This window comes from Siniperca chuatsi, linkage group LG1, assembly GCF_020085105.1.
Source record: "Siniperca chuatsi isolate FFG_IHB_CAS linkage group LG1, ASM2008510v1, whole genome shotgun sequence".
NCBI classification, from domain to species: Eukaryota; Metazoa; Chordata; class Actinopteri; order Centrarchiformes; family Sinipercidae; genus Siniperca; species Siniperca chuatsi.
Window position 1 is genome coordinate 15,501,228 of NC_058042.1, and position 26,107 is coordinate 15,527,334.

General features: G+C 39.2%; 1 protein-coding gene and 1 long non-coding RNA gene across 17 annotated transcripts in view; both read left to right on the forward strand.

The window, feature by feature from the left end:
* The window catches only part of plekha7b (pleckstrin homology domain containing, family A member 7b), a 68,816-nt gene that overhangs the window by 41,552 nt on the left and 1,157 nt on the right, over positions 1 to 26,107 (forward strand). For 3 of the 15 annotated variants that reach the window (XM_044197851.1, XM_044197960.1, XM_044197967.1), the window contains 21 exons: positions 932 to 1,110; positions 2,700 to 3,128; positions 3,345 to 3,885; positions 6,365 to 6,448; positions 6,849 to 6,983; positions 7,890 to 7,958; positions 8,690 to 8,770; positions 10,942 to 11,013; positions 12,172 to 12,252; positions 12,380 to 12,529; positions 13,279 to 13,380; positions 13,685 to 13,796; positions 13,945 to 14,147; positions 15,445 to 15,636; positions 15,740 to 15,854; positions 15,981 to 16,072; positions 17,122 to 17,346; positions 19,164 to 19,391; positions 19,959 to 20,092; positions 20,443 to 20,591; positions 23,391 to 23,534. In XM_044197851.1, the coding sequence (XP_044053786.1) occupies positions 932 to 1,110; positions 2,700 to 3,128; positions 3,345 to 3,885; positions 6,365 to 6,448; positions 6,849 to 6,983; positions 7,890 to 7,958; positions 8,690 to 8,770; positions 10,942 to 11,013; positions 12,172 to 12,252; positions 12,380 to 12,529; positions 13,279 to 13,380; positions 13,685 to 13,796; positions 13,945 to 14,147; positions 15,445 to 15,636; positions 15,740 to 15,854; positions 15,981 to 16,072; positions 17,122 to 17,346; positions 19,164 to 19,391; positions 19,959 to 20,092; positions 20,443 to 20,591; positions 23,391 to 23,521 (3,504 nt within the window). In that variant the 3' untranslated portion in view covers positions 23,522 to 23,534. The remainder of the gene's footprint in view (positions 1 to 931; positions 1,111 to 2,699; positions 3,129 to 3,344; positions 3,886 to 6,364; positions 6,449 to 6,848; positions 6,984 to 7,889; positions 7,959 to 8,689; positions 8,771 to 10,941; positions 11,014 to 12,171; positions 12,253 to 12,379; positions 12,530 to 13,278; positions 13,381 to 13,684; positions 13,797 to 13,944; positions 14,148 to 15,444; positions 15,637 to 15,739; positions 15,855 to 15,980; positions 16,073 to 17,121; positions 17,347 to 19,163; positions 19,392 to 19,958; positions 20,093 to 20,442; positions 20,592 to 23,390; positions 23,535 to 26,107) is intronic. The other 12 variants (XM_044197859.1, XM_044197868.1, XM_044197899.1 and 9 more) reach the window with 12 other exon arrangements.
* Positions 23,541 to 25,536, forward strand: LOC122876964. Of its 2 annotated transcripts, none has more exons than XR_006378163.1 (2): positions 23,541 to 25,080; positions 25,192 to 25,536. It is a non-coding gene; the product is annotated as an uncharacterized LOC122876964 (long non-coding RNA). The 2 variants fall into 2 exon arrangements; XR_006378164.1 differs by having other exon boundaries at positions 23,541 to 25,070.

Sequence of the window (26,107 nt, forward strand, 5' to 3'; positions counted from 1 at the left end):
CTTTTTCTGTCACTGTGTATATATTTTTGCAGATTTTGCCTGTTTATTTAGCATGTTGTGGTACTAGACTCGGTGAAGATCACGCTCTTTCCACAATGTATATAATGCTGTTCAGTTTTGTGTTGTGGATGTTCTTGTGGTAGCATCTTGTAGCAGCTATGCATGAATTTTGTTGTGGTGAAGTTTTATGAAATGAATGTGAAATAACTAGCAACTTACACAAAAACATTGACTATAGAAATATACAGTATGATTAAACTAACTAACTATTGCTTTATATTTATATTTTGCAGATTTAAAATGAGAAGGTAATCTGTGAAGTCAATTATATTGGGGCAGAAACAATAGGACATAAAATACTATAGCTATGTACCTGTGCAAAAAGGTGCTGAATGCTCCTTTATTATGGTATCGCTGTTTGTCTGCATCACAATTGGGTTTCAGGTTATTAGGACTGATTTACACCACCACATAGAAATATCAAGAGGTAAGCTAATGTTTATGATGTGTGGTTATATGTGTGTATCCTGACTAAAATGGTGACAGATGCCCATACTTGCCTTTTTGTTGCTACTGTATGGTTGTTTGCTGCAGTTGTTATCAAATTTCTGTGTGCTACAGAGATTGTATATTTTTTGCTGAAGCTTTTTTGAAAAGCAGTTGGAAAATATAACCTGTGTTGTGCTTTTTTGTGGCCAGAAACAGCACAATGCTCACATTGTTTCTGCTGCAGCACTTTGCTCCCGCCCTATTCTGTTTTTCAGTAAAATGTTGCCGTAAACTTTGTCCTCACTGAGTTGACAACTGTCAGCCGCCGTAAATAGCACTCAATTTTTCACTCATCACCCTCACGGGCAGCTTTTTCCTGTCTTCAGTAAGAAGTTCTCACATCTATCCTCTCTCTCCCTCTCGATCTCTCTCTCTTTAATAGGCGAGCCATACAGGAATGCGCTCCTACATTTACAATAAGAACTCTGTGATTGGCTCACAGGCAGAACACTGCGGGATGCGGACATATTTCTTCAGTGCTGACACACAGGAGGACATGAATGGCTGGATCCGGGCCATGAACCAGGCTGCGCTGATGCAGCAGAGTCACACTATAAAGAGGTTGGTCTCGCTCTAAAGAGTAGGGTTCACTTCTCCCATTGACTTCTACTAGTACCAACGTCTCACCTTCCATAAAGCACAAATATCTCTGTGAACTGGATTTGTCTTGAGACAAACCTGGGTGTCACAGTATTCGACCAAATAGTACTTTTTAATAATCTGTTTTGCTAGTGCATTAAGTATTGAGGATTATATGCATTAACTATAGTGTTGGACTGCTTTGATATTGGTTTCATAACTGTCATTTGCTCCTTTTTCTTGCCTACATGGGCTTTATTTTAACAAAAACCCTGTCTGTCTGTTCTGGGGCACTAAGATGTCTGCAGTTTTCGTGTGTGTGTGTGTGTGGAATACATCTGGGTCTGGTATAGATGAGGCTTATTGCAGCCCATTGCCAGTTATAGATTGTGTTAAGACAGCAGTAATCATAATGTACAAAGCAGATTTGTGTGCATAATGTTTTATTATTTTTTGAAAATATTCATAATTGATGTCAGAAATAGTCTGCAGTACAGACTGTGACTACTGTGTCTGTGGTAAATGCATTACAGACAGCATTTAGACATCTTAGATTATCTGGATGTACTGCATGGTTTGAATGGTCTGTGCAATAATGCCACCTAGAGGCCAATTTAAGTCAATACTCCTACATTTTATATTTTGGAAAGCACTTGGCATTCCATTCTTGTTTTGGTCCCTTTAAATGAAACGTTAATTATATGAAATGCTTTGCACTAATGAAGTAATAATAAATGATAACACTAAACTTTCCACCAAGTTCTGTGTGAGGTAATCACTTAACTGCCATCTACCATGAGAACATGTACCTCAATCAGCTGAAATACACCTTTTATTACTGTTCATACCTTCATATTTTACCTCTTAGGAATTATTTCAGCAGAAATTAGCAACCTTTAAGTGTACACAGTTTGAAAATAAGACATTTTAAATCATTTCTTATTCACTTAAGTGGGAAAAGGATGAATTAATTTAAACGTGAAACCTTATGAAATGCAAGTCTTATCATTTGAACACATTAAGAAGAGTTGCACGCTATTCCAAGCTATTTGATGAAAACAAAGTGACTGACAAAGTGTTCCCTGGGGATTCGCTCCTAATGTATTCTCCAGCAAGGGCTCTACTCTCCTTCTTTCCTCTCTATATGAAAAGTGCAGATGGAAAATTATTGAACAACTCCCTATGGTCTCTGATCTTTTCTGAGAGAAACTCACTAATGAATCTGACCATGTGTCTGCAAATTGATTGAGAAATTACCTTTAGGGTCACTTAAGGTTAATTTGAGTGTTCATTGTGCTTCTTATCCAGTGCTTAATGCTGTGTAATCCCTTGTTTCAAGAATAGTGCTGCACTTCATCATAATATAAGGTGAATGGGGTGGAATTAGATAATGATTAAATAACTGTACAAGTGTAGCTGTGTGTAATAGTTGAAAAATTAAGTATTTTAACACTTCAGTGCATACTCGCTGTAATTTAAGGTAGGCTGTATAAAGCAATTTATTTCAATTGTTTACATGCAGGATTAACATTTGTTGATATATTGAATCATCCTGTCTCACTTTTTCACAGAGAGGTGGAGAAGCCAAAGAAGGCTGCACAGCAGGCAGTCCCACAGACCAACCATGTCCACGTCAGCCAGAACTTATCTCAGTCAGAAAGCCTTCGCAGGACTGACAGAGAGGAACCTCCGGATAACGGCATCCTACTGACTCATGGAGACGAGGTGAGGTATGGATTAGAGATCCAAGGGAGACCCAGCCAGTCAGCCACAGAGGAGAGAACAGAGAGACTCTCGCCAGACTCTGTCGATGGTGCCGCCCACAAGAATGGTCAGCAAACTGTAATCCAAGTGGACCTGCCACTGGAACAGAATGGAAATCTTGTCTATCAGAGGGGCTTTGTTTCGCGTGCAGACACTGAGAAACATGTGCAGAGGAAGAATACACTGGCTCAGGTGGAGCAGTGGGTCAAAGTTCAAAAAGGGGACCCACAGAAGAGGTCAGTTTGATTTCACACAGTCGGTATGAATCGACCAACATGTCTCTATAACAGCAGCATGAATGATGATAAAAAATATCTTGAGTAAATGCCTCCCTCTAGTGGCTTTTATTTAATTTTATTAAATTTATGTAGAGAAAGAATTCTCATTGTGGACAGATATTATGAAATACCTTATATAAAAGTAAAATACTTCCTTGTGTTTTTCTGTCTCAGTGCTCCCTCTGCTGAGTACAACCTCCCCCGGCGGACTCCTCCCTTAAAGCCCAAAGCCAGCACAGCGGATGCCACCTATCAGTCGTTGCCAAAGTCTCCCCGTCTCCCGTCTGGCAGCAACTCACCTCCGGCAACATGCAACCTGCCCAGTGACTACAAGTATGCCCATGACCGGCTCAGCCACTTCCGCATGTCCACCGATGAGCGTATGGCCACCAAGGAGGGAATGGTGTGGCAGCTGTATGAGTGGCAGCAGCGGCAGCAGTTCCGTCATGGCAGCCCCACTGCTCCTATCTATACTGGCCCTAACTTCACAGACTCTTCATCTTTTAGAGTTACTGTGGAGATGCCACGTTCCATCTCTGTCCCTCCGTCCCCGTGTGAAGTCCCACCGTCTGTCCCCACCTCATTCAAACCCCTGTCCCCTCGCAGGCCACACACTCCTTCAGACAGACGCACAGTCAGGCCCCTGGATGAAGTGGCACCTGGGGACAGCACAAGATCCAGCTCCCCTGGCCATATTTGTGCCCAACTTTCTCAGGTGGGACACCTACTTGGGGAGTAGTACTAGTATTCTAGGCAAAATTCTTAAGAGTTACTTATCAGAAATCTTTCCAAATAATTAAGACAACAATAATTCAAAAAGTTCTAATAAGTATGTACTATAGCTTAGGTTAGCAAACATACAGCCTAGTCTAGGAATAAGTTATCCATGTAGAGCTATAATTCATGTCCCGGATACTCAGTAACATCTGCCTGACACAAAACTACAGTCAAATGCAGTCAACTGCGTTTTTATTAAAACTACTGGGAACTGGCCAAGTCAGTGCTGGTGGACAAGATTTACCTCGAAACACTTTGGGCTTTGGATATTGGTGGGCTGTCATGGTGTATCCTAGGGCTGAAATGATTAGTCTATTAATTGATTAGTTAGCCGATAGAAAACTATTTTGATAATCGAGTCATCAGTAATTTTTCAAGCAAAAACAGCAATCATTCTCTGGTTCCAGATTCTCCAATGTGAGCATTTACTGTTTTTCTTTGTTTTATATCACTATGCTGAACTAACTAACTGAATATATTTGAGTTTTGGACTGTTGGTTGGAATAAACAAGCAATGTGAATATGTCACCTTTGGCTCTGGGAAATTGTGATGGGCATACTTGGCAGATTAATTGATAACGAAACTAAATGTTAGTTGCAGCCCTAGCTGACACATCTCTTCAGCGTGTTTTGGATGTCCTCAAACTGGCAAAGAGGAGTGGTGATTGGCAAGGGGCACCAGTAGGTTGGTTCCCAATGTGGTATCACACTGCTATCACACTCATAGTAAGACTGGTTGGAGTGAATTACCTCATATGTTTCAGTTAACAATAAAACACTTGCAAAAATTATTTTATTGAAGTCCGACCCCATAGACTGGCAACTAGTCCAGGGTGTACCCTGCCTTTTGCCTAATGTGTACTGTGATAGGTGTAGTTCCCCACAACCCTGCACAGGATAAACTGGTATAGAAAATGAATGGATGGAATTCCCACCTTTGATGAATTTATGTGCTGATACTCAGTCATTGGTGCTTTAACACTGTAAAACTGTTACACAGTAAATGTCAGTAGCCTGTCATTGGCAGGGACTGAAGTAAAATATGATGATTCACATGTAATGAGCCAAATGACAAAGGTCTTATTCTCACGGTAGCTTCGGATAGTGGATGTGAGGTATCTATTGATGTTGACTTGAAGGATGTTATGAGCTCACAAGGACATCATGGGAAGATTAGCATGAGGAGCATGAGAAGGCTCCGGCTTCTCAGGGCACACACTTTGATGCTCATGTGAATCATTTGCAGATTCACACAGTCCACACCCAGGCCCACTCCACAGGTGGTGTGAGCATGTGTGAGTAAAAGCTTGCTACTCTGCTGTTCCCCAAACCGTCGTAGCGCTCAGACAGCACCACCACTGCCGCAGGAGACGGAGCGAGAGGCCGTCCTGTCATCCACACCCTGCGCTGTCTGCCCACCACACCCTCCACATGTGAAAAGATCTCCCTCCAAACCATCACCACATTTGCCAACACACACAAGCCTCATAACCAACCCATTGGCCTTACACAAGTAAACAAAGTGTCACAGATGCTCTGTTTCCTCCATCATTCACCCGAATGTCAAGACACTAATTATAACCATAAAATAGAATGACGCACAATTATGGAAAACCCTTTAGAAGAAGATACATTTTTAACAAAGGGAGTCACAGTGACTATGCAAGATGAACCAAGGGAGCAATGTTTATGGGAACTAAATTTAGTCTGCAATGAACTTAGTTTTGGTGCACCCAGCATCTTTGGGGCTGATGGTGCTCTCTGACTTAAGTAATAGCAATCCATACCCCTCTGTGGAATATCATTAAGAAGTATGTTTTATTAGTAGCTAATCCAATTTGCCCAGGGCTCCTCAGCACCCTATAAACATCTCTATCTCAAACATTAGCAGCGGTCTCTTTCTTCTGATCTCGCATTTAAATAAAAAACCTATTATACAGCAAAAAAATAGTGGCATGGGAATCTCAAAGGGAATGGCTTACAGTGCTTCTCTTGCTGGTAGCAAACAAATGTTATTTTAAGAAAGCAGGTTTAGTATAATTTATGTGTAGTTAATTAAATCTCTTGTTGTTTGTGTCCTTTTAAGGTTCTGTAGTGGGCCTGGTTTTCGCTAATTCTGTGTGTTAAGCAAAAACGTCAAATTTTCCAAGCCCTGTAGCGCCTAAAACTCAGGGCACACCTTGTTTTAAATAAGAGTAGGAGTGATGAAAGGGAGAAAGGATAGATGAAAAAATAAATCTGCTGTGTAGTCAAATTTGTTTGCAGACTTGGAGGCAATGGCTTAACTTTGATTCATAGAGTGGTCTATCTCTCACTTTCAACACTCTATTGGAGATTACTTAGTGAATTAGACATTCTGTTTGATTTGACTCTATTAGATCTGTAATAACAAGTTGATGAATTTTGTTTCTCTGCAGACATCCCAAATAGAGAGAAGGTCCATGCCAGCCATGGGCTACATCACACACACTGTCAGTGCACCCAGCTTACATGGCAAAACGGTATGATCCTCTTTATTACATTCACTACATAACTAGGTTATAACATATTAAAGATATCTGTCATATAGTAGCAACATTTTTTGACGATATCAAAATGTAGAATCTAGACCTGATTGAGCTGACTGTTTAATTTTTATGCCATATGATATTTGTTTTAGTGTTATCAGTTCTGATAACCCTTATTTTCAGAAAATCCCTGATAGCACCAGAAGTCATTCTCCCAGTCTCCATAGAGCAGCTCTAGCTTTTACACTGTTATTAGGACATTAATGAAGCAAAAGTATACTGGCCTCTCTACCACTTTGCTCTCTCAGCTACTGTACTGCCCAGATGGTTCTCAAGTATTTTCTCTCATCCCCCTGCGCTTTCACTGGCCTCCGGCCCTTAAACTGGGCTACAGCCAGAGGAGCTGACTCTGCTCCTCATTCAGCTTCGGAGACACCAGGCCAAGATGGCTGGTGTGCATAGCCCCAGCGATGCGTTCGCTCACCTGCAGCACCACCAGCACAACGGCCTTCTAGGCCCCAGCATGCAGGTCAGGGGCCCTCGTACTTCCCTAATCTCCTCTATAGCACACTGCAACCCCTGCCAGTGCATTGTGGTCCCCCTCTACCCAGCCAATCCCATATATGACTTCCCTGTCATTCATAAGACTGTGCGGTCTGTTGGTATTGCTTGGTTGTCGAGTTTATTAAACCATCTTGGCACGCACTGTATTGCACTTCAGACTGTCCAGATTGCCTTTAAGCTATACATTAGTGTTTTTACAGTCAATGTCATCCACCTTGTTCAAAGCTTTCAGAGGCTTGTGCTATTCTATTTGTAAAAAGTAATAAGCCATATTTGAAGCATGTTGCTTGTCGACTGTGCCTGCATTTTATACTTTCCTTTGTTTGATAGATATAAAAAGAATATGTGATGAATACAACACATTTGTATCTACTTTTCTGTGTGCTCTCATAAATCTTTAGCTCTTGGCATTCTGAAGCAGCCATCAGGAAACAGTCTCCCTTATGACCCTGTTCACAAACAGTGCATTGCTGTGAGACTAGCAGACCACAGTGAAGCTGCAACGGTGCTCAGTAATGACAACTCCACCCAGTTTCTAACATCCAACCATTCGCTGGCCATCCTCCATGCTTATGAAGAAGTATAAAGTATAAACACTCAGTTTGACCACATGTCATGCACAAGATCTGTGTTGCTCAGTTGTGTATGAGGTCAAACATGAGACAGTAAACCAGATTACTAATAACAGTTTGGCTTTACTAACTGTAGATAAAAATACAGAGGTAGATGTAAACTGTAATTGAGACCAACTTAATTAAAGTTCTGTTAGCAAAGCCTGAACAGCAAATAAAGGCCTTAAGAGTCATCTGGTCACCCATTATCCTTTGCAGCTTCATTTCAAATGAATTATCTCTCCACTGCTCATTTAAAGGCTGATGATACTTACATACAACTGAAGAAGGACCTGGAGTATCTAGATCTGAAGGTGGGCTCCAACAAAGTAAATGCCACTTTATCCTTTTCATCCTCTTCTCCATCTCCCTTCTGTGGACTGCAATCTTGTTCTCCTGCTGCTGCCTCTAACATCTGCCTCCCTGTTTCCTCTTTTCCTGTCTTTCCTCTGTTCTGCGCTGTGCTTTCTACTGTTTCCTTAACATGGAATTAACATGTCTTTTGACTGTCATCTTATTATGTAAATTATCCATTTGAGAATTTAAAAAGCCATTTTTGCATTAATAGTCTGGTTAATCCAACAAATACTCCAATGTGACTGATATAAAGTGAAATGTTTGGCTTATTACTTAAGTAGAAGTCCTGATATTCAGTTTTCCATTGGATGATAGTACTGTACTTTCAGATACAATGGGGTGATACCATTAACCCTAACACATGTTGAAGTTAAGCTCGTCCTGATGGGAATTGAAGTTTTCAGCACGTGGCTGAATTTCTAAAATGTTTGAGTCATGTGAACTCCAATTCCTATGTGAGGGTTATAAATAGTATAATTGCAAAGGCCTATTACTGCTGTATTTAAGCAGCCTATCTCATTTAACTAACTATTGGCATATATTCCATTTAGACCTGTGCAAAGCATTTGATCCCAATTGATTTGTATGTTTAACACCACATTGCATTAATTAGAACTCTGGGTTGTGTTTTGGAATGGAGGGAGGTCCTCTAACGATGTACAGTACATCCTGTAACATCTCTCCTTTTCCTGTTTCAAAACAGATCCAAAGTATTGACCCGATGATCGTTTCAGTACACAATGTGTTTGAAAACTCCACTCCGAGTTTTGGGTACTGTTGGAATGTAAGGATGGTGTGCATACAAAGTGAAACAGACCATTCCACTGCTTTTCAAAAGGAATGTGATGCATCTCTGGAAATTATGCCGGATTTTGCACATGGATACCTTGATCCGACCTGTGTGATACTCCAAAACTGCTATGAGACTTGAGATGATGAAAAGGAAGTCGTTATGCCAGAGGGCTTCCTTGCATGTTGTTGAGCATTTCTGAATGTACTCAATGTTTGTTATGATAGCTTCACTTTGCTTTTGTTTTGCTTGTTAGAGCATAAGAGATGACCCAGTGGTGCTCTTTAAGAAATATACTGGCAATGTGATCATGATATGGCAGTGACAACTTAAATTTTAGGGCCTCTAGTTTCATCGTGGTAACTGGCGGAAACGGACAATAACATGTAGTAGGGTGTGTTTACCGTGGTCTTGAAAGAGTACTACAGAAACTTAGAATTGTACTTACATAAAGTTGGCAAACTTGCAACAGACAGATTACAAAAAAAGTGGTCAAAATTTGTTTATTTTTACTTGATAGTTGCCTTTCAACTTGATATTGTGTTTCATTTGACCCTCCCTGACTGGTAAACATCCACATCTTTCAAACTCAATGCCCCAAGTATGTAACGCAGGCTTTCTTTTAAAAACTTGTAGTTTCCAAGTCCAAGCTAAGATATCCTAGTGATCACTTGAGTCATTTTCCCAGACTTGACAAAGCTCCCTCCAGAACCACAGAATACATGATAAAACTGTTCTCACAGGCTGTGTAGTACTCCACATGACTAGTAATTGACTTTGACATGTAAAATAGGTGGAATGCCCCTTTAACTGAGCTGATTTGTATTGGGTGTGGTGATCCTGATGTGGGTGTGTTATGAATATTCCACCCACACTTTTCAACTTCATGCATTGCTAACTGTGACAGACAACTGGCAGACAGATCTCTGCCCAGTTATCTAGAGAACCTCTGTAAAGTATATTATTGTACTGATAGCAAAAGAGAAAAATATCAAAGTGACTTCTAACTACAACAGAACTGATTCCAGAAAATAAAGTTCCGTAAGAGTAGTTTATAATAATGCTGTTATAAATGACCTAAAATAAGAATAAAAGAAGAAAGTATATTAAGCTCACTGTAAAGATATGTTCTAAATCCATACATTGTAGGAATGTAATAGGAATATACAGGCCCTGAAATGATAAAGTATGTGAACAAGTGCTCAGAATTTTTTAAAAATATATATATAATTCAGTACATGCAGTCCTGCTGAATAATGCTGTGTAATGCATCTTCTGCCACGTTCATGACACAGAAATACAATAGGCATAATCAATAACAAATTTCAAGTTGGCCCGATGCTATTGGCATGGCTCTAGAGATGGCAGATTTCTCTCAAAGCTGCAGGCAGTTATGATGTTTTTGTTTGGAGGCAGGTGGAGCTTGTCGGTCAATTAAAATTTTGCAGATCTTAAACAAAGTTATGTTAAACTGTGTTGAGGACCCTGATAGCTATAATGCCATGGCTGGTGCAGCTACACACAGCTCATTATTTTTAATTATTCACACCTTCTCAGTCTCTCACCAGTGGCTTTGTCCACACTGTCACTGCTCTCTCCACCAGCATACACATACTGCCTTACCACACTGCCATGAAAATAGAGGCCTTGATAACTTACAGTTTAACATTTACCCAAGTGACACGCTGAAGCTTTTTGAAGTAGAAATAATGAAATTAAAGTTTACATCAACCTTAACCATTATGTTTCTGAATCATAAAATCTGTATTTGAAGAATAATTTTCCTTCATCGTTGTTCACATAAATGACCTGGTTATTTACAGTAATGAGCAGCCAGGAAAGAGCAGCTTTGGGGTTTTAGGGTTTCCCTGAACACAAAGATGCAGAAAATTTCTCTGCATAAATGTTTTTGCTCAGCTTCTGCACAAAGTTTTGTTATACCAGCTCATGCTCATGCTTTTTTTCCTGGTTGTGTGAATTTGTTTTTCTTCATTATTTTATCTAGATCCATCCAGCTTGTTTGTCTAGCAGCCTCACTGTTGGAAATCCATGCAGATGTTGTTATCTGTTTACTGGAAGCATTAAAGTAAATGTATTCAAAATATGTCATTTTCAATTACTGATATTAAACATTTTATTTTATTTGTGGCTATTGGGAATTTCAGGTTACTGGACGTGAGCATTTAAAAACAGAAAGACCATCAAGGCCTGTGAAAATAGCAGAAAGTGATGCTGATGTAAGTGAATCATTATGTTCTCAGGAAAGAAACAGTGATAAGTACCCTGTTTATCCATCTCTTCCTTTTCTTTAAGAGCTCAATTTCTTCTTACAATCCACTACAGAGAAGCAGCTGACTTTAGTCTGACTTTACTGTGTGTTTTAGTGTGGTTTTTGTATGTGTGTGTTCTTAAGTTGTGGTAAACAGAGGCTGCAGAGGGAAAGGAACGTATGTACATTGCAACACTGTGGGGACACCCATCCACACTGCACAGTCAGGGCCTGAGAGCATCGACCACAGCTTTTATTTTCCTCCCTGCAATTTAAAGGGAAAAATACATGTAATGGGAGTTTTAGATGTTGAGCTGTTAAATTTTTCAGTTTGATTTGCCTGATCATGCTTTTTTCATTCTTTGTTTTCTGCTGAATAGAGGTAAATAAGATGGATGTCCTGGCTTTTCATCATTAGCATTGTTCCACTTTAACAATTTATAAGAAATTGCCCAAAAATTTGTCTGAACAATGAATATTTCATGCAATTAAAAACAACAATATACAGCAGCAAAATAAAAACAGCTTAATTATTAATTGAACAGAATGATAAATAGATCTGAGAAAAAATCCACTGTGTGAGAAAGACTGTGAACTAGGCAGTCTTATGTTGTTTTCATAAACACATAACCCATTTCTGGGAAAACAAATCTGTCACTCTCAATAAACACGGTTTTCTCCAAAAGTGAATTTGAAAATATGGATTTTTGATTATGATTACTCATAATGGATATTACCAGATCTTGCCTCCAAACCAGACAGTATAGAGCCTTTTGATCTCACTGCACTGATGAGAGGAATTCCTCTGGGCTTTTCACATAGATGAGCCTTATTGACATATTTACAGACAGCGAAGACTACAGTAGACGATCGATTCGTCTTCTCTGGCTGCGTTGTTGTGAATATAGTTGAACGAAGACAAGAATGGAACAGCCGGCCTCTGTTGCAAACAGATACTATATCACATCAGCCCAGTCACTGTTTCATCTCTTTCCTGTTCTTTTGTTGCATTATGTCTACACTCTGTGAAATCATATAAACAGAGAGTAATAAGAAGGAGAGTTAGATGTAGATTCTATCCTTTGTTTTCCTGCATTCTTATTATTTCAATATGTTTTCCCTTTAGGTGAAATTAAGTCGACTGTGTGAACAGGACAAGATTCTACAGGAGCTAGAGGCCAGGATACGCACTTTGAAGGAGGACAAGGTTTTTGTTTTATACATAAATCAAATGAGCTTTTTTCTTGTGTATGTACAGTATTTATATGTGTGTGTCAGCCTGTATTGGTGTACTGGTGTGGTCCATAATTGCTTCTTGTGTTGTCCCTATCTAGGACAAGCTGGAGTCTGTGCTGGATGTTTCCCACCAGCAGATGGAGCAGTACAGCGATCAGCCGGCCCATGCTGAGAAGATTGCCTATCAGCAGAAATTACTGCAAGAGGATGTGGTGCACATCAGGGCTGAAATATCCCAAGTCTCAACAGTAAGACACAGTTCATTTTGCTTATAATAAAAATACAGCTTCTTTGACTTCTTCAAAGTTAAAATATGTAATGTGCCCCCCCCAACATAGTTTTGGCAGGTAAGGTACTCTGAATCAAACTACTCACATGGTCTCCTCTGCTACGTACATGCTACCACTTGCATTATGTTTTTATTGGTAGGAAACAATATGGTCACTTCTGTTTTTAATAGTTCCCTTTTGATGGTTTCTGCAACTGGCACAATGTTTCAGGTTGACTGTGACTATCAAAATGAGTGCTCAGGGACAAACCTGAGGCTAAAATATATCATCAGTGTTAAAATGAAAAAAAGACAAGTTTCAACAGAACATTTAAAAATAAACCACAAGATTACGCAAGAGTAAACGAGTATTTTTGGCTCTGTGTCTAAAACATTTCCAACCACACTGTGTTCAAACATTTGTGATGCTCTCAATACACGCAGTAAGTATGTATAAGACTGACTGAACAATGGAAACAACAGATCGAATCCAAGTGATTCAGATTTAACAAACTTGATTTCAAGTGAGAAAGCATAATAAAACTAAAGTAACTGAAGACACCTACTCTCTACTACTTCCAACTGCATCTCACCACACATGGGCTTACTGTATGTGTAAAGTGTGACTGTAAATCTCTGTATAACGAATTGGAACCTCATTAAATGAGTAAAGTGTCTGAAAGCTGTTTCTTGTCGTATTATAACATGGAGTGTGTTCTGTGTTTGCAGGAGATGGAGTACGCATGGAATGAGTACAGCCGGCTGGAGAGAGATGTGGACTGGCTAAAGTCAGCCCTGCAGGGACAGATGAACCGCAGCGATCTCTCTCAGGTCTGTGGCTCAGTGATCTGTTAACACACACAGGCATTCATTCTCATGGATGGGTATGTGTGTGGGAATGAGTTACATATTACTGATTTCTTATGCACAGACAAAGCAAAGAATACTGTGTGGTTGATTTCTGTTCAGGGGATCATGTATCAGCTTTAAATTAAAAACTCTATTTTGGCAAAATAGATGACTTTTCATGAATATTGCTTTCGTACACAAGTAATTTTACAGTGTGTGTTAAAGAAAATGTGTACTGTATGTATGTACTGTATATGTGTGTGTTTCTGTGTTTCTCTGTGAGCAGCAAGAGAAAGTCCAGATCAGAAAAGAGCTGTGGAGGATTGAGGATGTTATCGCAGGCCTCAGCACCAGTAAAGCCAATTACAAAGTCACTATTTCCTCTGTTACCAACCCAGGTGAGACAAGTGCTACCTGCAGGTTTCATGTCTACAAAGCTAATGGCATTTGCTGACTGTGCAATACAGTACAAGCCATGTGGTCATGCTACTGTATCTCGCCATTAAAGCTCTATAATCGTGTACATGTTCATATACAATTCCCCAGAGAGGAAATTTGTGCCTTCAGTGTCGGCATCATCAGTGCCTTCTGTGTCTGGGAGCCCTTCTGCTATGGAGATGAGATTGTCCCAGCAGCAGCAGCAGCACAGCCCCCACCTTAGCCCAAGTAGCCATACCCCCACCCTTTCCTCCAGCCCCAGCCAGAAGCCCTTACACCACTCTGTAACCATCACCAGTGGGCTTAAATGGGTGAGTGACCTCTGCCACAGGAATAAACTTCAGCTGGTTCATACAAAATAAAGGACATCTATGAAAAACAAAGCTGCATAAAGTCTTTGTGCTATGCAGTTTGTGTAGCTTTGCTGACTAAACTAGTCACAGTCTTCTTATGCCATCTCCAATTGTGTCACCAACTGTGATTGGTCAAAAATATCACTTGTGCCTTACAGAAAAGCTTCACCTTTTGGGTCAGTGTTCAGCACTACATAAAGGGTTGTAACTATCAATTATTTTCATTATTAATTAGTTTGTCAATTATTTTTTCCAACAATTTAAATGTTTTGTTAATAATGTCAAATTGCTTGTTTTATACGACCAACAGTCCAAAACCCAAAAAGATATTCAGTTTATAATGATATAAAACAGAAAGAAAGAGAAAAATAGCAAATACCCACATTTGAAAAGCTGAAAATGCTGTTTAGCATTCTTGCCCATTAAATGACTCAAACTATTAATACAATTGTTAAATTTTCTGTTGATGGACTAATCAATTAATAGACTAGTCATTTGATCACTAATTAAATGTAGCTCTATTTTTTATATTGTAAGATTACTTTCATTGGAATTTTTGCCTTTATTGGATAGCAGACAATATAGAGACAGATATAACACAAGGGGAGAGAGAGTATGAGATGCAACAAAGGTCCCCAGTTATGAGGGAGCTATGAGGACTCCCATAGTTCTCTGGTTTTTATTAGTTTATTATTATGTACCCTTCAACTGGTGTGGAGAAAAATAAATAAAACATAGCTTAAAGGTGCCCTGTGGAGGGTTCTTGTAAACGATCAAAAGTTATGTTTACATTCAGTGTTTTTCACATTATGTGTATTGAGGTCTAACAAACATGTTGGGTGCATTTCCTTCCTTATGAAACATTTGCAATTTTTGCAGTATTTTAAATCCAGCATTGTTTAAATCCATGTTTACTAGCTAGTAGTCTTATTCTTCCCTGCCTATGCTGGCACATTTAGGCATATGTTGGCGTGTAACCGCCACCTGTTGATCAGTGGAATAGTGTGACCATTGGTAGGACTGTGTATCGGGACCCACTCGTAGAAAAAACAGCTCCATAGTGCTACTAGAGGTCAAAAACTCCACAGGGAAACTTTAATGTGAGTATCCACAAATTTGTATGTAGCATCAGATATTCATTAGTGGTTTTGTAGTCTTTTAGAAAGGACTGATGCTACAGTCAGAGCAATGTGAGGTTGATGCTTGTTTGTCATTTTAAGTATTTATCAATATTTAACAGTTGTTCTGTGTGCAGGGTGAGGATGATGTGCCTCCCAGACCTCCTCTACCTCAGCTCTACAGTCCTGATGAGCATCCCCCTGCTGTGCCCCCGTTGCCCCGGGAGACAACGGTCATAAGACACACTTCTGTACGTGGCCTCAAACGACAGTCAGATGAACGCAAAAGGGACAGAGAGATTGGCCAGTACACTAATGGAGACAGTAAGGTACATGCACTATGTTTGTATTTTTGTGTTTGTGCTGCTTAAATGTCTAAATGTCTAAATTTCAGTTTCTTGTCTGTTTCTAATCTCTGTTTGTGTATCTCAGGTGGAACTTAGGCCTTTCCTGAGCGATCCAGAGCTTATGGGAGCTGGAGACGGCTCGAGCCACATCAGTGTAGTAGCATCTGGACATGGTGGTTATCAGACGTTACCTAGTAGAGGTACGCGGATGATAGAGCCAGTAGAACAGATTTATTTAGCTGTAGCATATTTTAAATTGTACACTAGCGTTTGGCTATATTGCCAAGTCAAGAACGGTGTTTTAATGTTTGTTGGCTTTCCCTCAGGAGTGGCTGGCTCCTCGCTTAGGCTAAATCAGTCTTCAAGCATCTCTTCATATGTGACCCTCCGAAGAGCAGCCTCAGCTGTCAGCATGAAGGTGAGGCTCAGAATTAACTAAGAACCAAATAGTAAAGAGTGAATCAAAAGTGAGTAACCAAATCAGTGGAGAGACAGCACAGATACAGTAGTATGTAACTCCAATTCTAGATGACATCAATGAAATTCATGAAGGAATTAAACTTAAAGTTAAATTATCTGATATTTGGAGCTCACATTAATACTTCTGGCTCTCCCAAGTCCTCCATCAAGCCCAGCTGGAAGTATTCACAGGTTATTTCTGCACTAGAGACTTGAAAGAATACAATGTTCTGAAAAAATTAATAATATATTTTTTAAATGTGGTGAATTTTAGCAAATGGACAGAAGCTTGTTTGGTGGATGGTATTGTTAGAGTTAGTAAAGTCTTTAAAAGCCAAGATAACGACATTTAGCAGAATTTCAAAATTTTTACATCATGTTCAATTTGTAAAAAAAAAAAACCAGATTCTCTTCAGATTCCAATCTTGATATTTATATTTTCCAGTATTTAAAAATCACATGGTAAAAACCCATGTTCATCCCACTGAGTCAAATGTTTTTTTAGTGTTTTACTAGAGAAAAAAAAAAGAAAATTAATTTTCAAAAAGTAAATGTTTTCAAGCATCTCAGATCTCAGATTTTGGTAAAATGGATTTTAATCATTTAGACATGAGAACCTTAAACTATAATTTCTTGATGCAAGAACTTTGTCAAGCTACAATTTTATAGATAGACGATAAACAATAATATTGAATTATTGCCTGAACCTAATAACCATCTAAATGTATCCAAATTCCTTATAAATAAGCATTATTCTGGTGAAGGAAAATGAGCATTTGTGGGACTGGACACTTTTTACACTATTTGTAATGTACACTGTGCACCTGATTCTCTCCATATGCTCCAATTATACCCTCAGAAATGTCTCGTGTTCCTTTTTCATTCCTTAGTAACATTAGCTATGCTTTTACCGTCTGCTTAGGTTTGTTTTTATTTTCTTTCACGTCTTTGACTTCTGCTGCACCTTTTGCTCATGTTATCAACTCTCTTTCCTCCCACTCCTCTCAGGAGAGACCAAAAAGTGCCTTGGAGCGTCTGTACTCTGGGGAACCGGCGCAGCAGCAGCAGAGGGGGAAGATGAGTGCTGATGAGCAGCTGGAGAGGATGAAGAGGCACCAGAAGGCCCTTGTCCGCCAGCGCAAACGCACCCTGAGTCACGGAGACCGCCACGCCTCTCTATCGCCACGCTCCTCGTCCTCATCCTCGCGCCCACTTTCAGCAGACTTGGGATCAGTATGTTACTAGAACAGCATCACACGTCACACTCTCATGCATGACAACATCCAAACCGAGAGTGGCGATCTACAGTAGTCATGCATGCCTTTACTCAGTGTAGTCTGTCTTTGCTTGGTTCCTGACATTACTAAGTTGATAGTAATACATTAAATTAGTGCAGTATGGTCATTTACTGTGTGGCTCTAACTGTTGTTATATAATGCATGTTGTTTTCAGATTTTAATGGACTTTTTTCACGGCAGACATTTTGACAGGTGTTATAAATAACATTAATGATGGCTCCATTTATTTATAAATGTCCCAGTAAATCATGACAGTGAGACAGTGAACCAATGTGCAATACAAGGACCCTGAAGCTGAAGCAACTAAATGGAATTCAGCCATCATTATTTGTATTATTTACACCTGTGCTTTTCCTACTGTGACATATCAAAATGTCATATGTGAAAACGGCCTATACAGATAAGTGGATAACAATTTCTGCTTGACACTTAACACTCACCTGTAGCACAAAAAGTGTGTACAAATCTTATATAATTGTCAAAAAGTGTTTATTATGAAGTGGAAATAATTAAATTGACATTGAATAGGGATGGTATCTTTACAAATAATATATATTCCCTGTCAAACGCATAATACACTAATTACCTCAGACAAAGGCCGTCAATGCCATCTACCCCCATATTTATCTATTTTTCGGCATTTTCCCCATTATTCTCTGTTATAGACCCAAACACTGCTTGATCCATCTCACCTCTCCTCACTGATCTTTCCATTTCTTGGCTATGGTTGCTTTCATTCTGACAGTATTTTTTATTTTTACCATACTACCATACTGTTTTCTACCCTTTAACAGTGACTTGTGCTGTCCAGAGTCCTTTCTCTCCTCATTCAGATATTAATGCCTGCTGTTATTCAAATAAGTGCTGTTGCTGTCTCTAAGCTGTCCATTTATGTGTGTGTGTGTGAGAGAGAGAGAGAGAGAGAGAGAGAGAGAGAGAAAGAGAAAGAGAAAGAGAAAGAAAGTGCCTACTTATTTTCTACTGACCAAAACACTGACATACACTGAGCAATGCCTATTTAAGCCTACTCAACCTCAACGCCTAATCATGGCAATTTTCTTGCTAGATTTAATTTTTTTTACTTGATAAAGATGGTCTGAGTGTTAATGGATCGGGGGCCTACTGTTTTCCCATTTACCACTTACCAGTCTTTGTGAGAGGAAGCCTTTTATTTAGACAATACTAATGTGTATGAAATCCATTTCATATCAAAACATAGGTGTTTTTATCTGCTAATTAATTTTTTGTTATAAGAACCCGTCCTTTTTCAAATGTGAATGTTTGCAAATAAACATTTTTCTAATGAACTCGTATTGCCATGTTTTTTATTTATTACATTTTTTCTACACATACATACAATATGGTCGTGTTTTGTGAAACTGTCATCAGTATGAGTGAAGTGATTGTTCCTGTTTGTTTCAGTGGCATTGTGCTGTCGTCTTTATCACTGTTGTGAAGAATTTACAGAGCTTTCATTTTCATATAAGCATGGATATATATCTCATATATATCGATGCATGCTCCCTCTTTTTTTTTCACACCTGTACACACACACGCACACACACTCTCTCTGCAACCAGTAACTAGTGATAACTAGTGTGTTGTACAGTACTTGTTACATGAAATTATGTGTGAAGGCAAGTGAAACAAGTCACTTTCACCCTTACTTGATGAACAAGACAACAGGATGGCAGCATCCTGTAATTTGTTTCACATTTGTTGTCTATTTTTTTCCTTTTGTGCGTTGTCCAGTGGAAGAGAGAGCAGGACTTTGACCTGCAGTTGCTCGAGAGGGCTGTTCAGGGGGAGGAGGCACAGGGAGTTAGGAGCGTTCAGGGGGAGGAAAGACTTCCGGAGCACAAAGAGAGACCCCGCTCGCATTCTGATGAATGGCTGACCTTCCGCTCCATGGCCACAACCCCTCCCACCCATGAGGTCGACCTGGAACCACTAGAGTATGACCTGGACCTTAACAAAGAGGTAAGTTGTCTTTGTCTCAGCGAAGAAATACAACTGATGGGTTTAATGTCAATATGAAATGATGAAGGTAGAAGAAAAATCATCACGCTCAACCAAAGACAAAAAAGAGCTGGAATACATGTAATCACAGTCCAAAAAGTACAAAAAGATTTTGAATAAAAAAGAACTATTCAACTGATTTGGGTATGTGATTTGGGTTTATACTTTCTAAATGCAGAAATTCAAGAAATGACCTTGAATTCATTAAAAAGTTTGAGGTTACCATGGCCTCAACCAAGCTGGAGAGTATAGTTTAATGAAAAATAATAAAACCTATACAATTGTTAAACTACAGTTCAGTCCACAAGCGCTCTGTTGAATAAAATGCTGTAGCTAAATGTCCAAGAACAGTTTAACTCCTTGTTGTAGGCTTATCTTAGTGAACTTTGTGTATCCCTCTTACAGTATATCAGTCTGCATATCCTTCAGCTGTGCAAGTGGATAGACAATTGTTTTTGGGTGACCTAATAGCATGGATGATAATAAAGCAGCTTAGATCTTAACATCCACTATATATGTTTTGTGTAGCTTTCCAAGCCTCAGAAAGTGTTGATCCCAGAGCGCTATGTGGATTCAGAGCCTGAGGAGCCCCTCAGTCCGCAGGAGGTGGAGGAGCGCCATCGTAAGGTGGAGCGCATCAAAAGCATCTTGGCAAAGTCCAGGTGAATAAAATAAAATAATACTGATTTTGCATTTAATTGTTTCTGATAAACAGCTAATTCTGGGGTTTCAGGAAGGCCTTGTAGTTAGCCAAACATCCAGTTAAACCAAAATACTCAAGTTCAAGCCCTTTGTTGGCAATCATTCATCGCACAGATGTGTCCTTGAGCAAGGTGCTACATTCCCACCACCTTCAAAGGCACTAGACTGTATCTCAGGCTTCTCTCTGACATCCCTGTAGGTGGGCATGTGGCAAGAGAGTGTCCTCACAGCAAGCAACGCATTTCCACCTTATTATCAATGTATCATGTTGTGTCAATTTGGTATTTTATTTCTTTGTGGCATGGGACAGTGTGCAAAACCTAGCACCGACAGTGACTGTGGACAAGCCAGAGGTAGGGCTGGTGGCACTCGACTCAGCTCTGCAGGAGCAGGAGAGGATCATCACTATGTCCTACGCTCTCGCCTCGGAGGCTTCGCTCAAGAGCAAACTGGTCGCAGGTTGGTCATTCATATAATTTGACAATATTTTCTGTTTGTTTCTGACTGTAGGTTGTAAGTTATACATCTTTGCTTTATAAAGGAGTGTAAAAATCATTATTCCACAGAAACACTTAATAATAATATAATAATAAAATTACTGTATCTGCCAAAAAAAAAAAAAGCCTGTGCCGACAACTTCAGTAAAATTTCTCCCGGCATCAAATTGACATCTTTTGGTTGAAGAAGGGATAAAGAGAGGGAAGTGGCCTTTCAAGAATGCTGGATTGATGGAGTGGAGATAAGAAGGGCGTAAGGTGCAGAGTCAAGCAATAAGGCTGTTCATTTCCTAATAACTGAACATTATTCCTTCTTAGGAGTTCAGATAGTCTCTAATTGCAATCCATGTAGAATCTTTCAGACAGGGGAGGAATTGCTTGATGAGGCCATTTTGTGTGCTGATCAATGACCCAGTCAAACTCTACTCTCTTTCTGCATACCATTGCTGCTGCTTTGAACATAACTCTGAACCTGCATAAAAGACACTGCACTCACTTTTCATCTTTTTCATACTCTACAGCAGACAGGCAAGTTCATTTTCACTAGCTGCAGCAGATTGTCAGTCTGTCTGCCTCACTCACAATCACACACACACACACACACGTATGCACACATATATCTGTCACACACAGTAACACTCAAGCTGTCAGTGTGTGTGGAAGCTTAATATGCACAGTGAGGCAAAGTCAACAATTATAACATTATTTCCAGCATAGAGAAATGTCAGAGAATATAACTGGTGGCATCTTGTCAGTGGAGACTGAATCAATGAATTTCTCTCCCTTTGGTGTTAAAGTAAGGTATGCTGGTGCACTTTCAAATCCCTGAATTAAAAGAAGAGTCTTTTTCACAGTATTATGCATGAGAGACTTCAATAATGCCGGCATAAAAGCAGGAATATGCAGCACTGCAATTACGTACAGTATATGTTAAAAAGGTGTTTATGATTATTGAATTTGTTATTCTAAATTGTTAAATAATTTGGTAATTTGTAATTACTTGTCAGGAATATTGAAAAGAATTACAATAAGCCTCAAATGACTGATGGTGCAGGAGATGTTAACTGCAGACATCTAACATCCTAATGACTTTCTTCTTATCAAATACCTTCAATTCATTCACTGTTTGGGATTCTCAAGCAAAAACATGTTACCTGAAATCACGTTGATGTCATAAACTCTGCATAGAACTATTGTATTACACACACTGGATCTACACTCATGGATCTTTTTACGTTCCTGAATAAGGGAGGGGCACCTTTATCGGCAGAAAATGAATAGGCAACTACTTTCGTAATCGATGAATAAATTGTGTTATTTTTCAAGCAAAAAAGACAAATTTTGTTTAAGCGTTTCAAATGATAGTAAACGTAAGATTTTGGGGTTTTTGGACCGATGTTCTAACAAAACAAGACATTTAAAACGTCACCTTGGGCACTGGTAATGGGTATTTTCACTATTTTCTGGCATTTTGTAGACAAAATGATTAGCTGATTAGAGAAATTTATCGACAGATTGATCAATAATGAAAATAATTGTTAGTTGCAGCCTTAACCTCCATACAACCCGGTTTTGATGGTGTATTACATTTATGCTATTTAATTACATTTCTTGTAAACTGTATTTACATATTGGTTGACATGACAATATATACTGTGTCAACCATCAGAGATTTGTGTTTATACTAGGACTGCAACTATCATTATTTTCATTATCAAGTAATCTATCAGTTATTTCTTCGATTAACTGATTAAAGTTTCAGTATTTAAAACTTTAGAAGATAGTGAAAAAAGCAATCAATCAGCAATCAGTTTCTCAGTTGCCAAGGTGACATCTTTAAATGGCTCATTTTGTTTAAACATTAGTCTAAAAAAGATATTACCAATGGATGAAGTCTAAAAATATTTAATGTACAATGATATATAAAACAGAGAAAAACAAGAAGTTGGAAGCAGAGAATGTTCGAGGTACAAATATATATACAATTGTTGTCGATAACTTTTCTGTCGATTGACTAATCAATTAATTGACTAGCTCTATAATTAATATTGTGACAGCTATCCCTTTAATATATCCAATTGTATCATGCCATTGTGGGCAATGCTGCAGATCATTGAGTAGGACTGCTTCATGGCAATATTGGATTTACAGGAATTTTGCATCAATGTGACGGAGTACCTTGATTTGTCAGGTGTTTATTTATTGGATTAACAAAAAACAGACTTTCAGACATCTGGTTATTTTAACTAAAGAAAGGTTTCTGACTTTCCAGAATAACAAATATACAATAAAATGACATATACAGTGATATTAGATTTTATCCATGTCGCCCACCCCAGTGTCATTAGTATGCAGAACACAGGAAGTGTAAGTGTAGTTCAAGTCAAGTCTGCTTTATTGTCAATTCTTCCACACGTACATTACATACATACAGAGAATCGAAATTGCGTTACTCTCAGACCCCCGGTGCATACAGATAACACTAACAGTAGAGCCTAAAATCTAGATCAAATATAAGAGACATAATGAAAAAAATAAAATAAAATAAAAAATAAAAATAGGTTGACTAAAAGCAGCGCAAGGCACAACCTATTTTTATTTTTTATTTTATTTTATTGACAGCGTTTGAATACTTTCATAGTGTTGTGTGTCCTTTCAGAAAACATTGTGTGTTTTAGCCTTCATTGTGGCCTTAAAACTGTCCCAGAACTGGCCATTTGACTTCTCCCTCTCTGTTTTCCTTCTGTCTTCTCCTCCGTAGTTCCAACACAGGCTAACATCCCCACCCCTCCTCCCCCACCCCCACCCCCTCCTCCGCCTCCACCTCTTCCTCCTGTATCTCTGGCGCCTCCTTCTCCTCTAAGCAACGGGATTCACTACACGTTTGTCTAATCCGAGAAATAAAGTAAGACCTAACTGCATGTTTTATGGTGCTAATGTTTTCGAGGCCTCACTAATTCTCTCTAACGCGGGGCTCCTGTGTGCTTTGCACCTCACTGCATGCTTACTGCTCTGTTGTGATTGTAGGAAATGCACCTTGTCTAGGTTAGGGAAGCCCTGCCTCTGCTCCCATTATAATCCAAACAAACATCTGCAGGCAGTCTGCTCATCCCACTGTGATAATTGTGTGTAAGTTTTTTTTTTTCTTTTTGTACCACTGCCAAAATATTTATGGATGGTTGAGGAAAGAAAGGGCTCAAACGAACATGACTGTTTGTAGCATTGTGTATAATTAACAAAAGAGACACCTTTTGATTTAGCACCTTGACAGTTCAGTAGTCAGCACAGCTGCATTCCACAGCACCAATTAGCTCCCCATCTGTAGCCTGGCAGTGATAAGTCAGAAAAAAAGTAGATATCACCGTTGTTACTGTAAACGCAGAAAGAGGGTTTGTGTCATTTTACTGCCTTATTACAGTTTTTCTCAATTGCTAAAACACTAAACCCTATTGTCTGAACCAAATGCTCAGTTGCCTGAACCCACTGATTGAATCAATCACTCTTTTGGCAAAACCATAAGCACTTTTCACCTGTTTAGACACAACTTGCCAACACATTTTCATTGTGATGCACCTGTGCTGCATAATGGTGAGCACAGGTGACAAAAGTCAAACACAATTAAAGCACAGATGTCACCACTTGAACACAACAACTCAAAATTGATCACACTTGTGGCTAATGATGTGAAGGAACATATAAAGTAATCCAGTTCAGAGAGCACTGGTTTGTGAGGCCCTACAATGGATAGAAATCTGAGAGGAAGAGTTCGTGTGAGAGGAGGTCGAGGTGGTCAGCGAAGACCAAGAACAGTAATATCTGATGAAATCAGAGCTACTGTGATTGACCATGTTCTTGTCCATGGTATGAGCATGAGGGAGGCTGGACAAAGGGTACAACCAAACATCAGTAGATTCACTGTGTCCACCATAATCCGAAGATTTTGAGAACAGGTAATTACCTTTTTTTGACATTATAGTACAGTATGTAAATGTTGACAGACAGATGTATGACATACTATATACTGTACCACAGTATACGGTAAGTAAATATATGTTTCACATCACTGTCCCAATATACTGTAGTATTGTAATGAACGGTTGGTCTAACTGTTTGTAGGCCTAGTATTCCATGTATATTTTTTTTGTAACTCCATGTTCTCTTTTTGTAGAACTGAAAGACTGCCACATGGGAGTGGGAGGACAGGTATGTTCTCCCCACATCAAGAGACCCTAATTGTTGATATGGTCCATGAGAACAATGCCATTAAACTGAGTGAATTTCAGCAGAAGATCATTGAGGACCATGTAAATTTTGAGGGTATCAACAGTGTCAGCCTCTCTACTGTTGATCGTGTCCTCAAGCGCAACAGACTGCGCATGAAACAGCTATACAGAGTGCCCTTTGATCACAACTCAGACAGAGTCAAAGAGCAAAGATTCCAGTATGTACAGGTTGGCATATATCCAGACACATTCAACGTTGATTACTCTAAGTAGTGATTTACTGTAGTGGCCTAAATCACTTTTTCCATATCACTTACAAAACTATATCTATTTCTACAGAGGGTTTTTCAGCTGGATGCAATGGAAAGACCCCATGAATACATCTACATGGATGAAGCTGGGTTTAATCTCACCAAAAGGAGAAGGAGAGGCCGTAATGTGATTGGCCATCGGGCTATTGTTGGTGTTCCTGGGCAGCATGGTGGCAATGTCACATTATGTGCTGCCATCAGCAATCATGGGGTTGTCCACCATCATGCCAACTTGGGGCCCTACAACATTCACCAGCTCCTCATTTTCTTTCTTCTCTCTTTTTGTACAAGTGCTAAATGCACAGGGTTTTTTTGTTTTGCAACATGCATTTGAGCCTACAGTGAACAATAAACATGTATTTCTCCAGCTTCATGTCCTGAGCATTGTGTTTTCTATTTTTCTACATAGTGTTTAGTGACTGTTCAGTAGTGTTTTTAATTTTGATTGACTCGGGGCACGATTTGACAACATAGTTCAGTTTTGAGCACAGATTGAACTGTTTTGAGGTGAAAGTTTGGTTTTTGCAAGAAGAGTCTGAGGTTTTGTGAATGTAGCTTGAAAATTGTGTTTTGTGTTCACAGTTTAGAGAAAAGGAGAGCAGCTTTCAAGAAATGTGTCTTAGCAATCGAGAAAAACTGTAAATAACTTCCATCAGCCAATACTGACAAATATTTGATTATATATTATAATATTTGGGCACACATGCATAAAATAATCCGATGTTGATAAATATAAACACACGCACAGTAACAAAGTGTCCATTTAGCTGCATTTGACCTTTTAGTATAATGCAGTGTTCATGTGATGTCAAAAGAACTTGTGTGACTGCATGCTTTTCTGTGTATTGATGTGCCGTGCGTGATTCTTATTTTTCCAAACTTTTGTTCTGTAGCTCTCTCATTCCATGTTCAGGTCAGCTCTTAGAGGTGGGCTGTGATGTGTA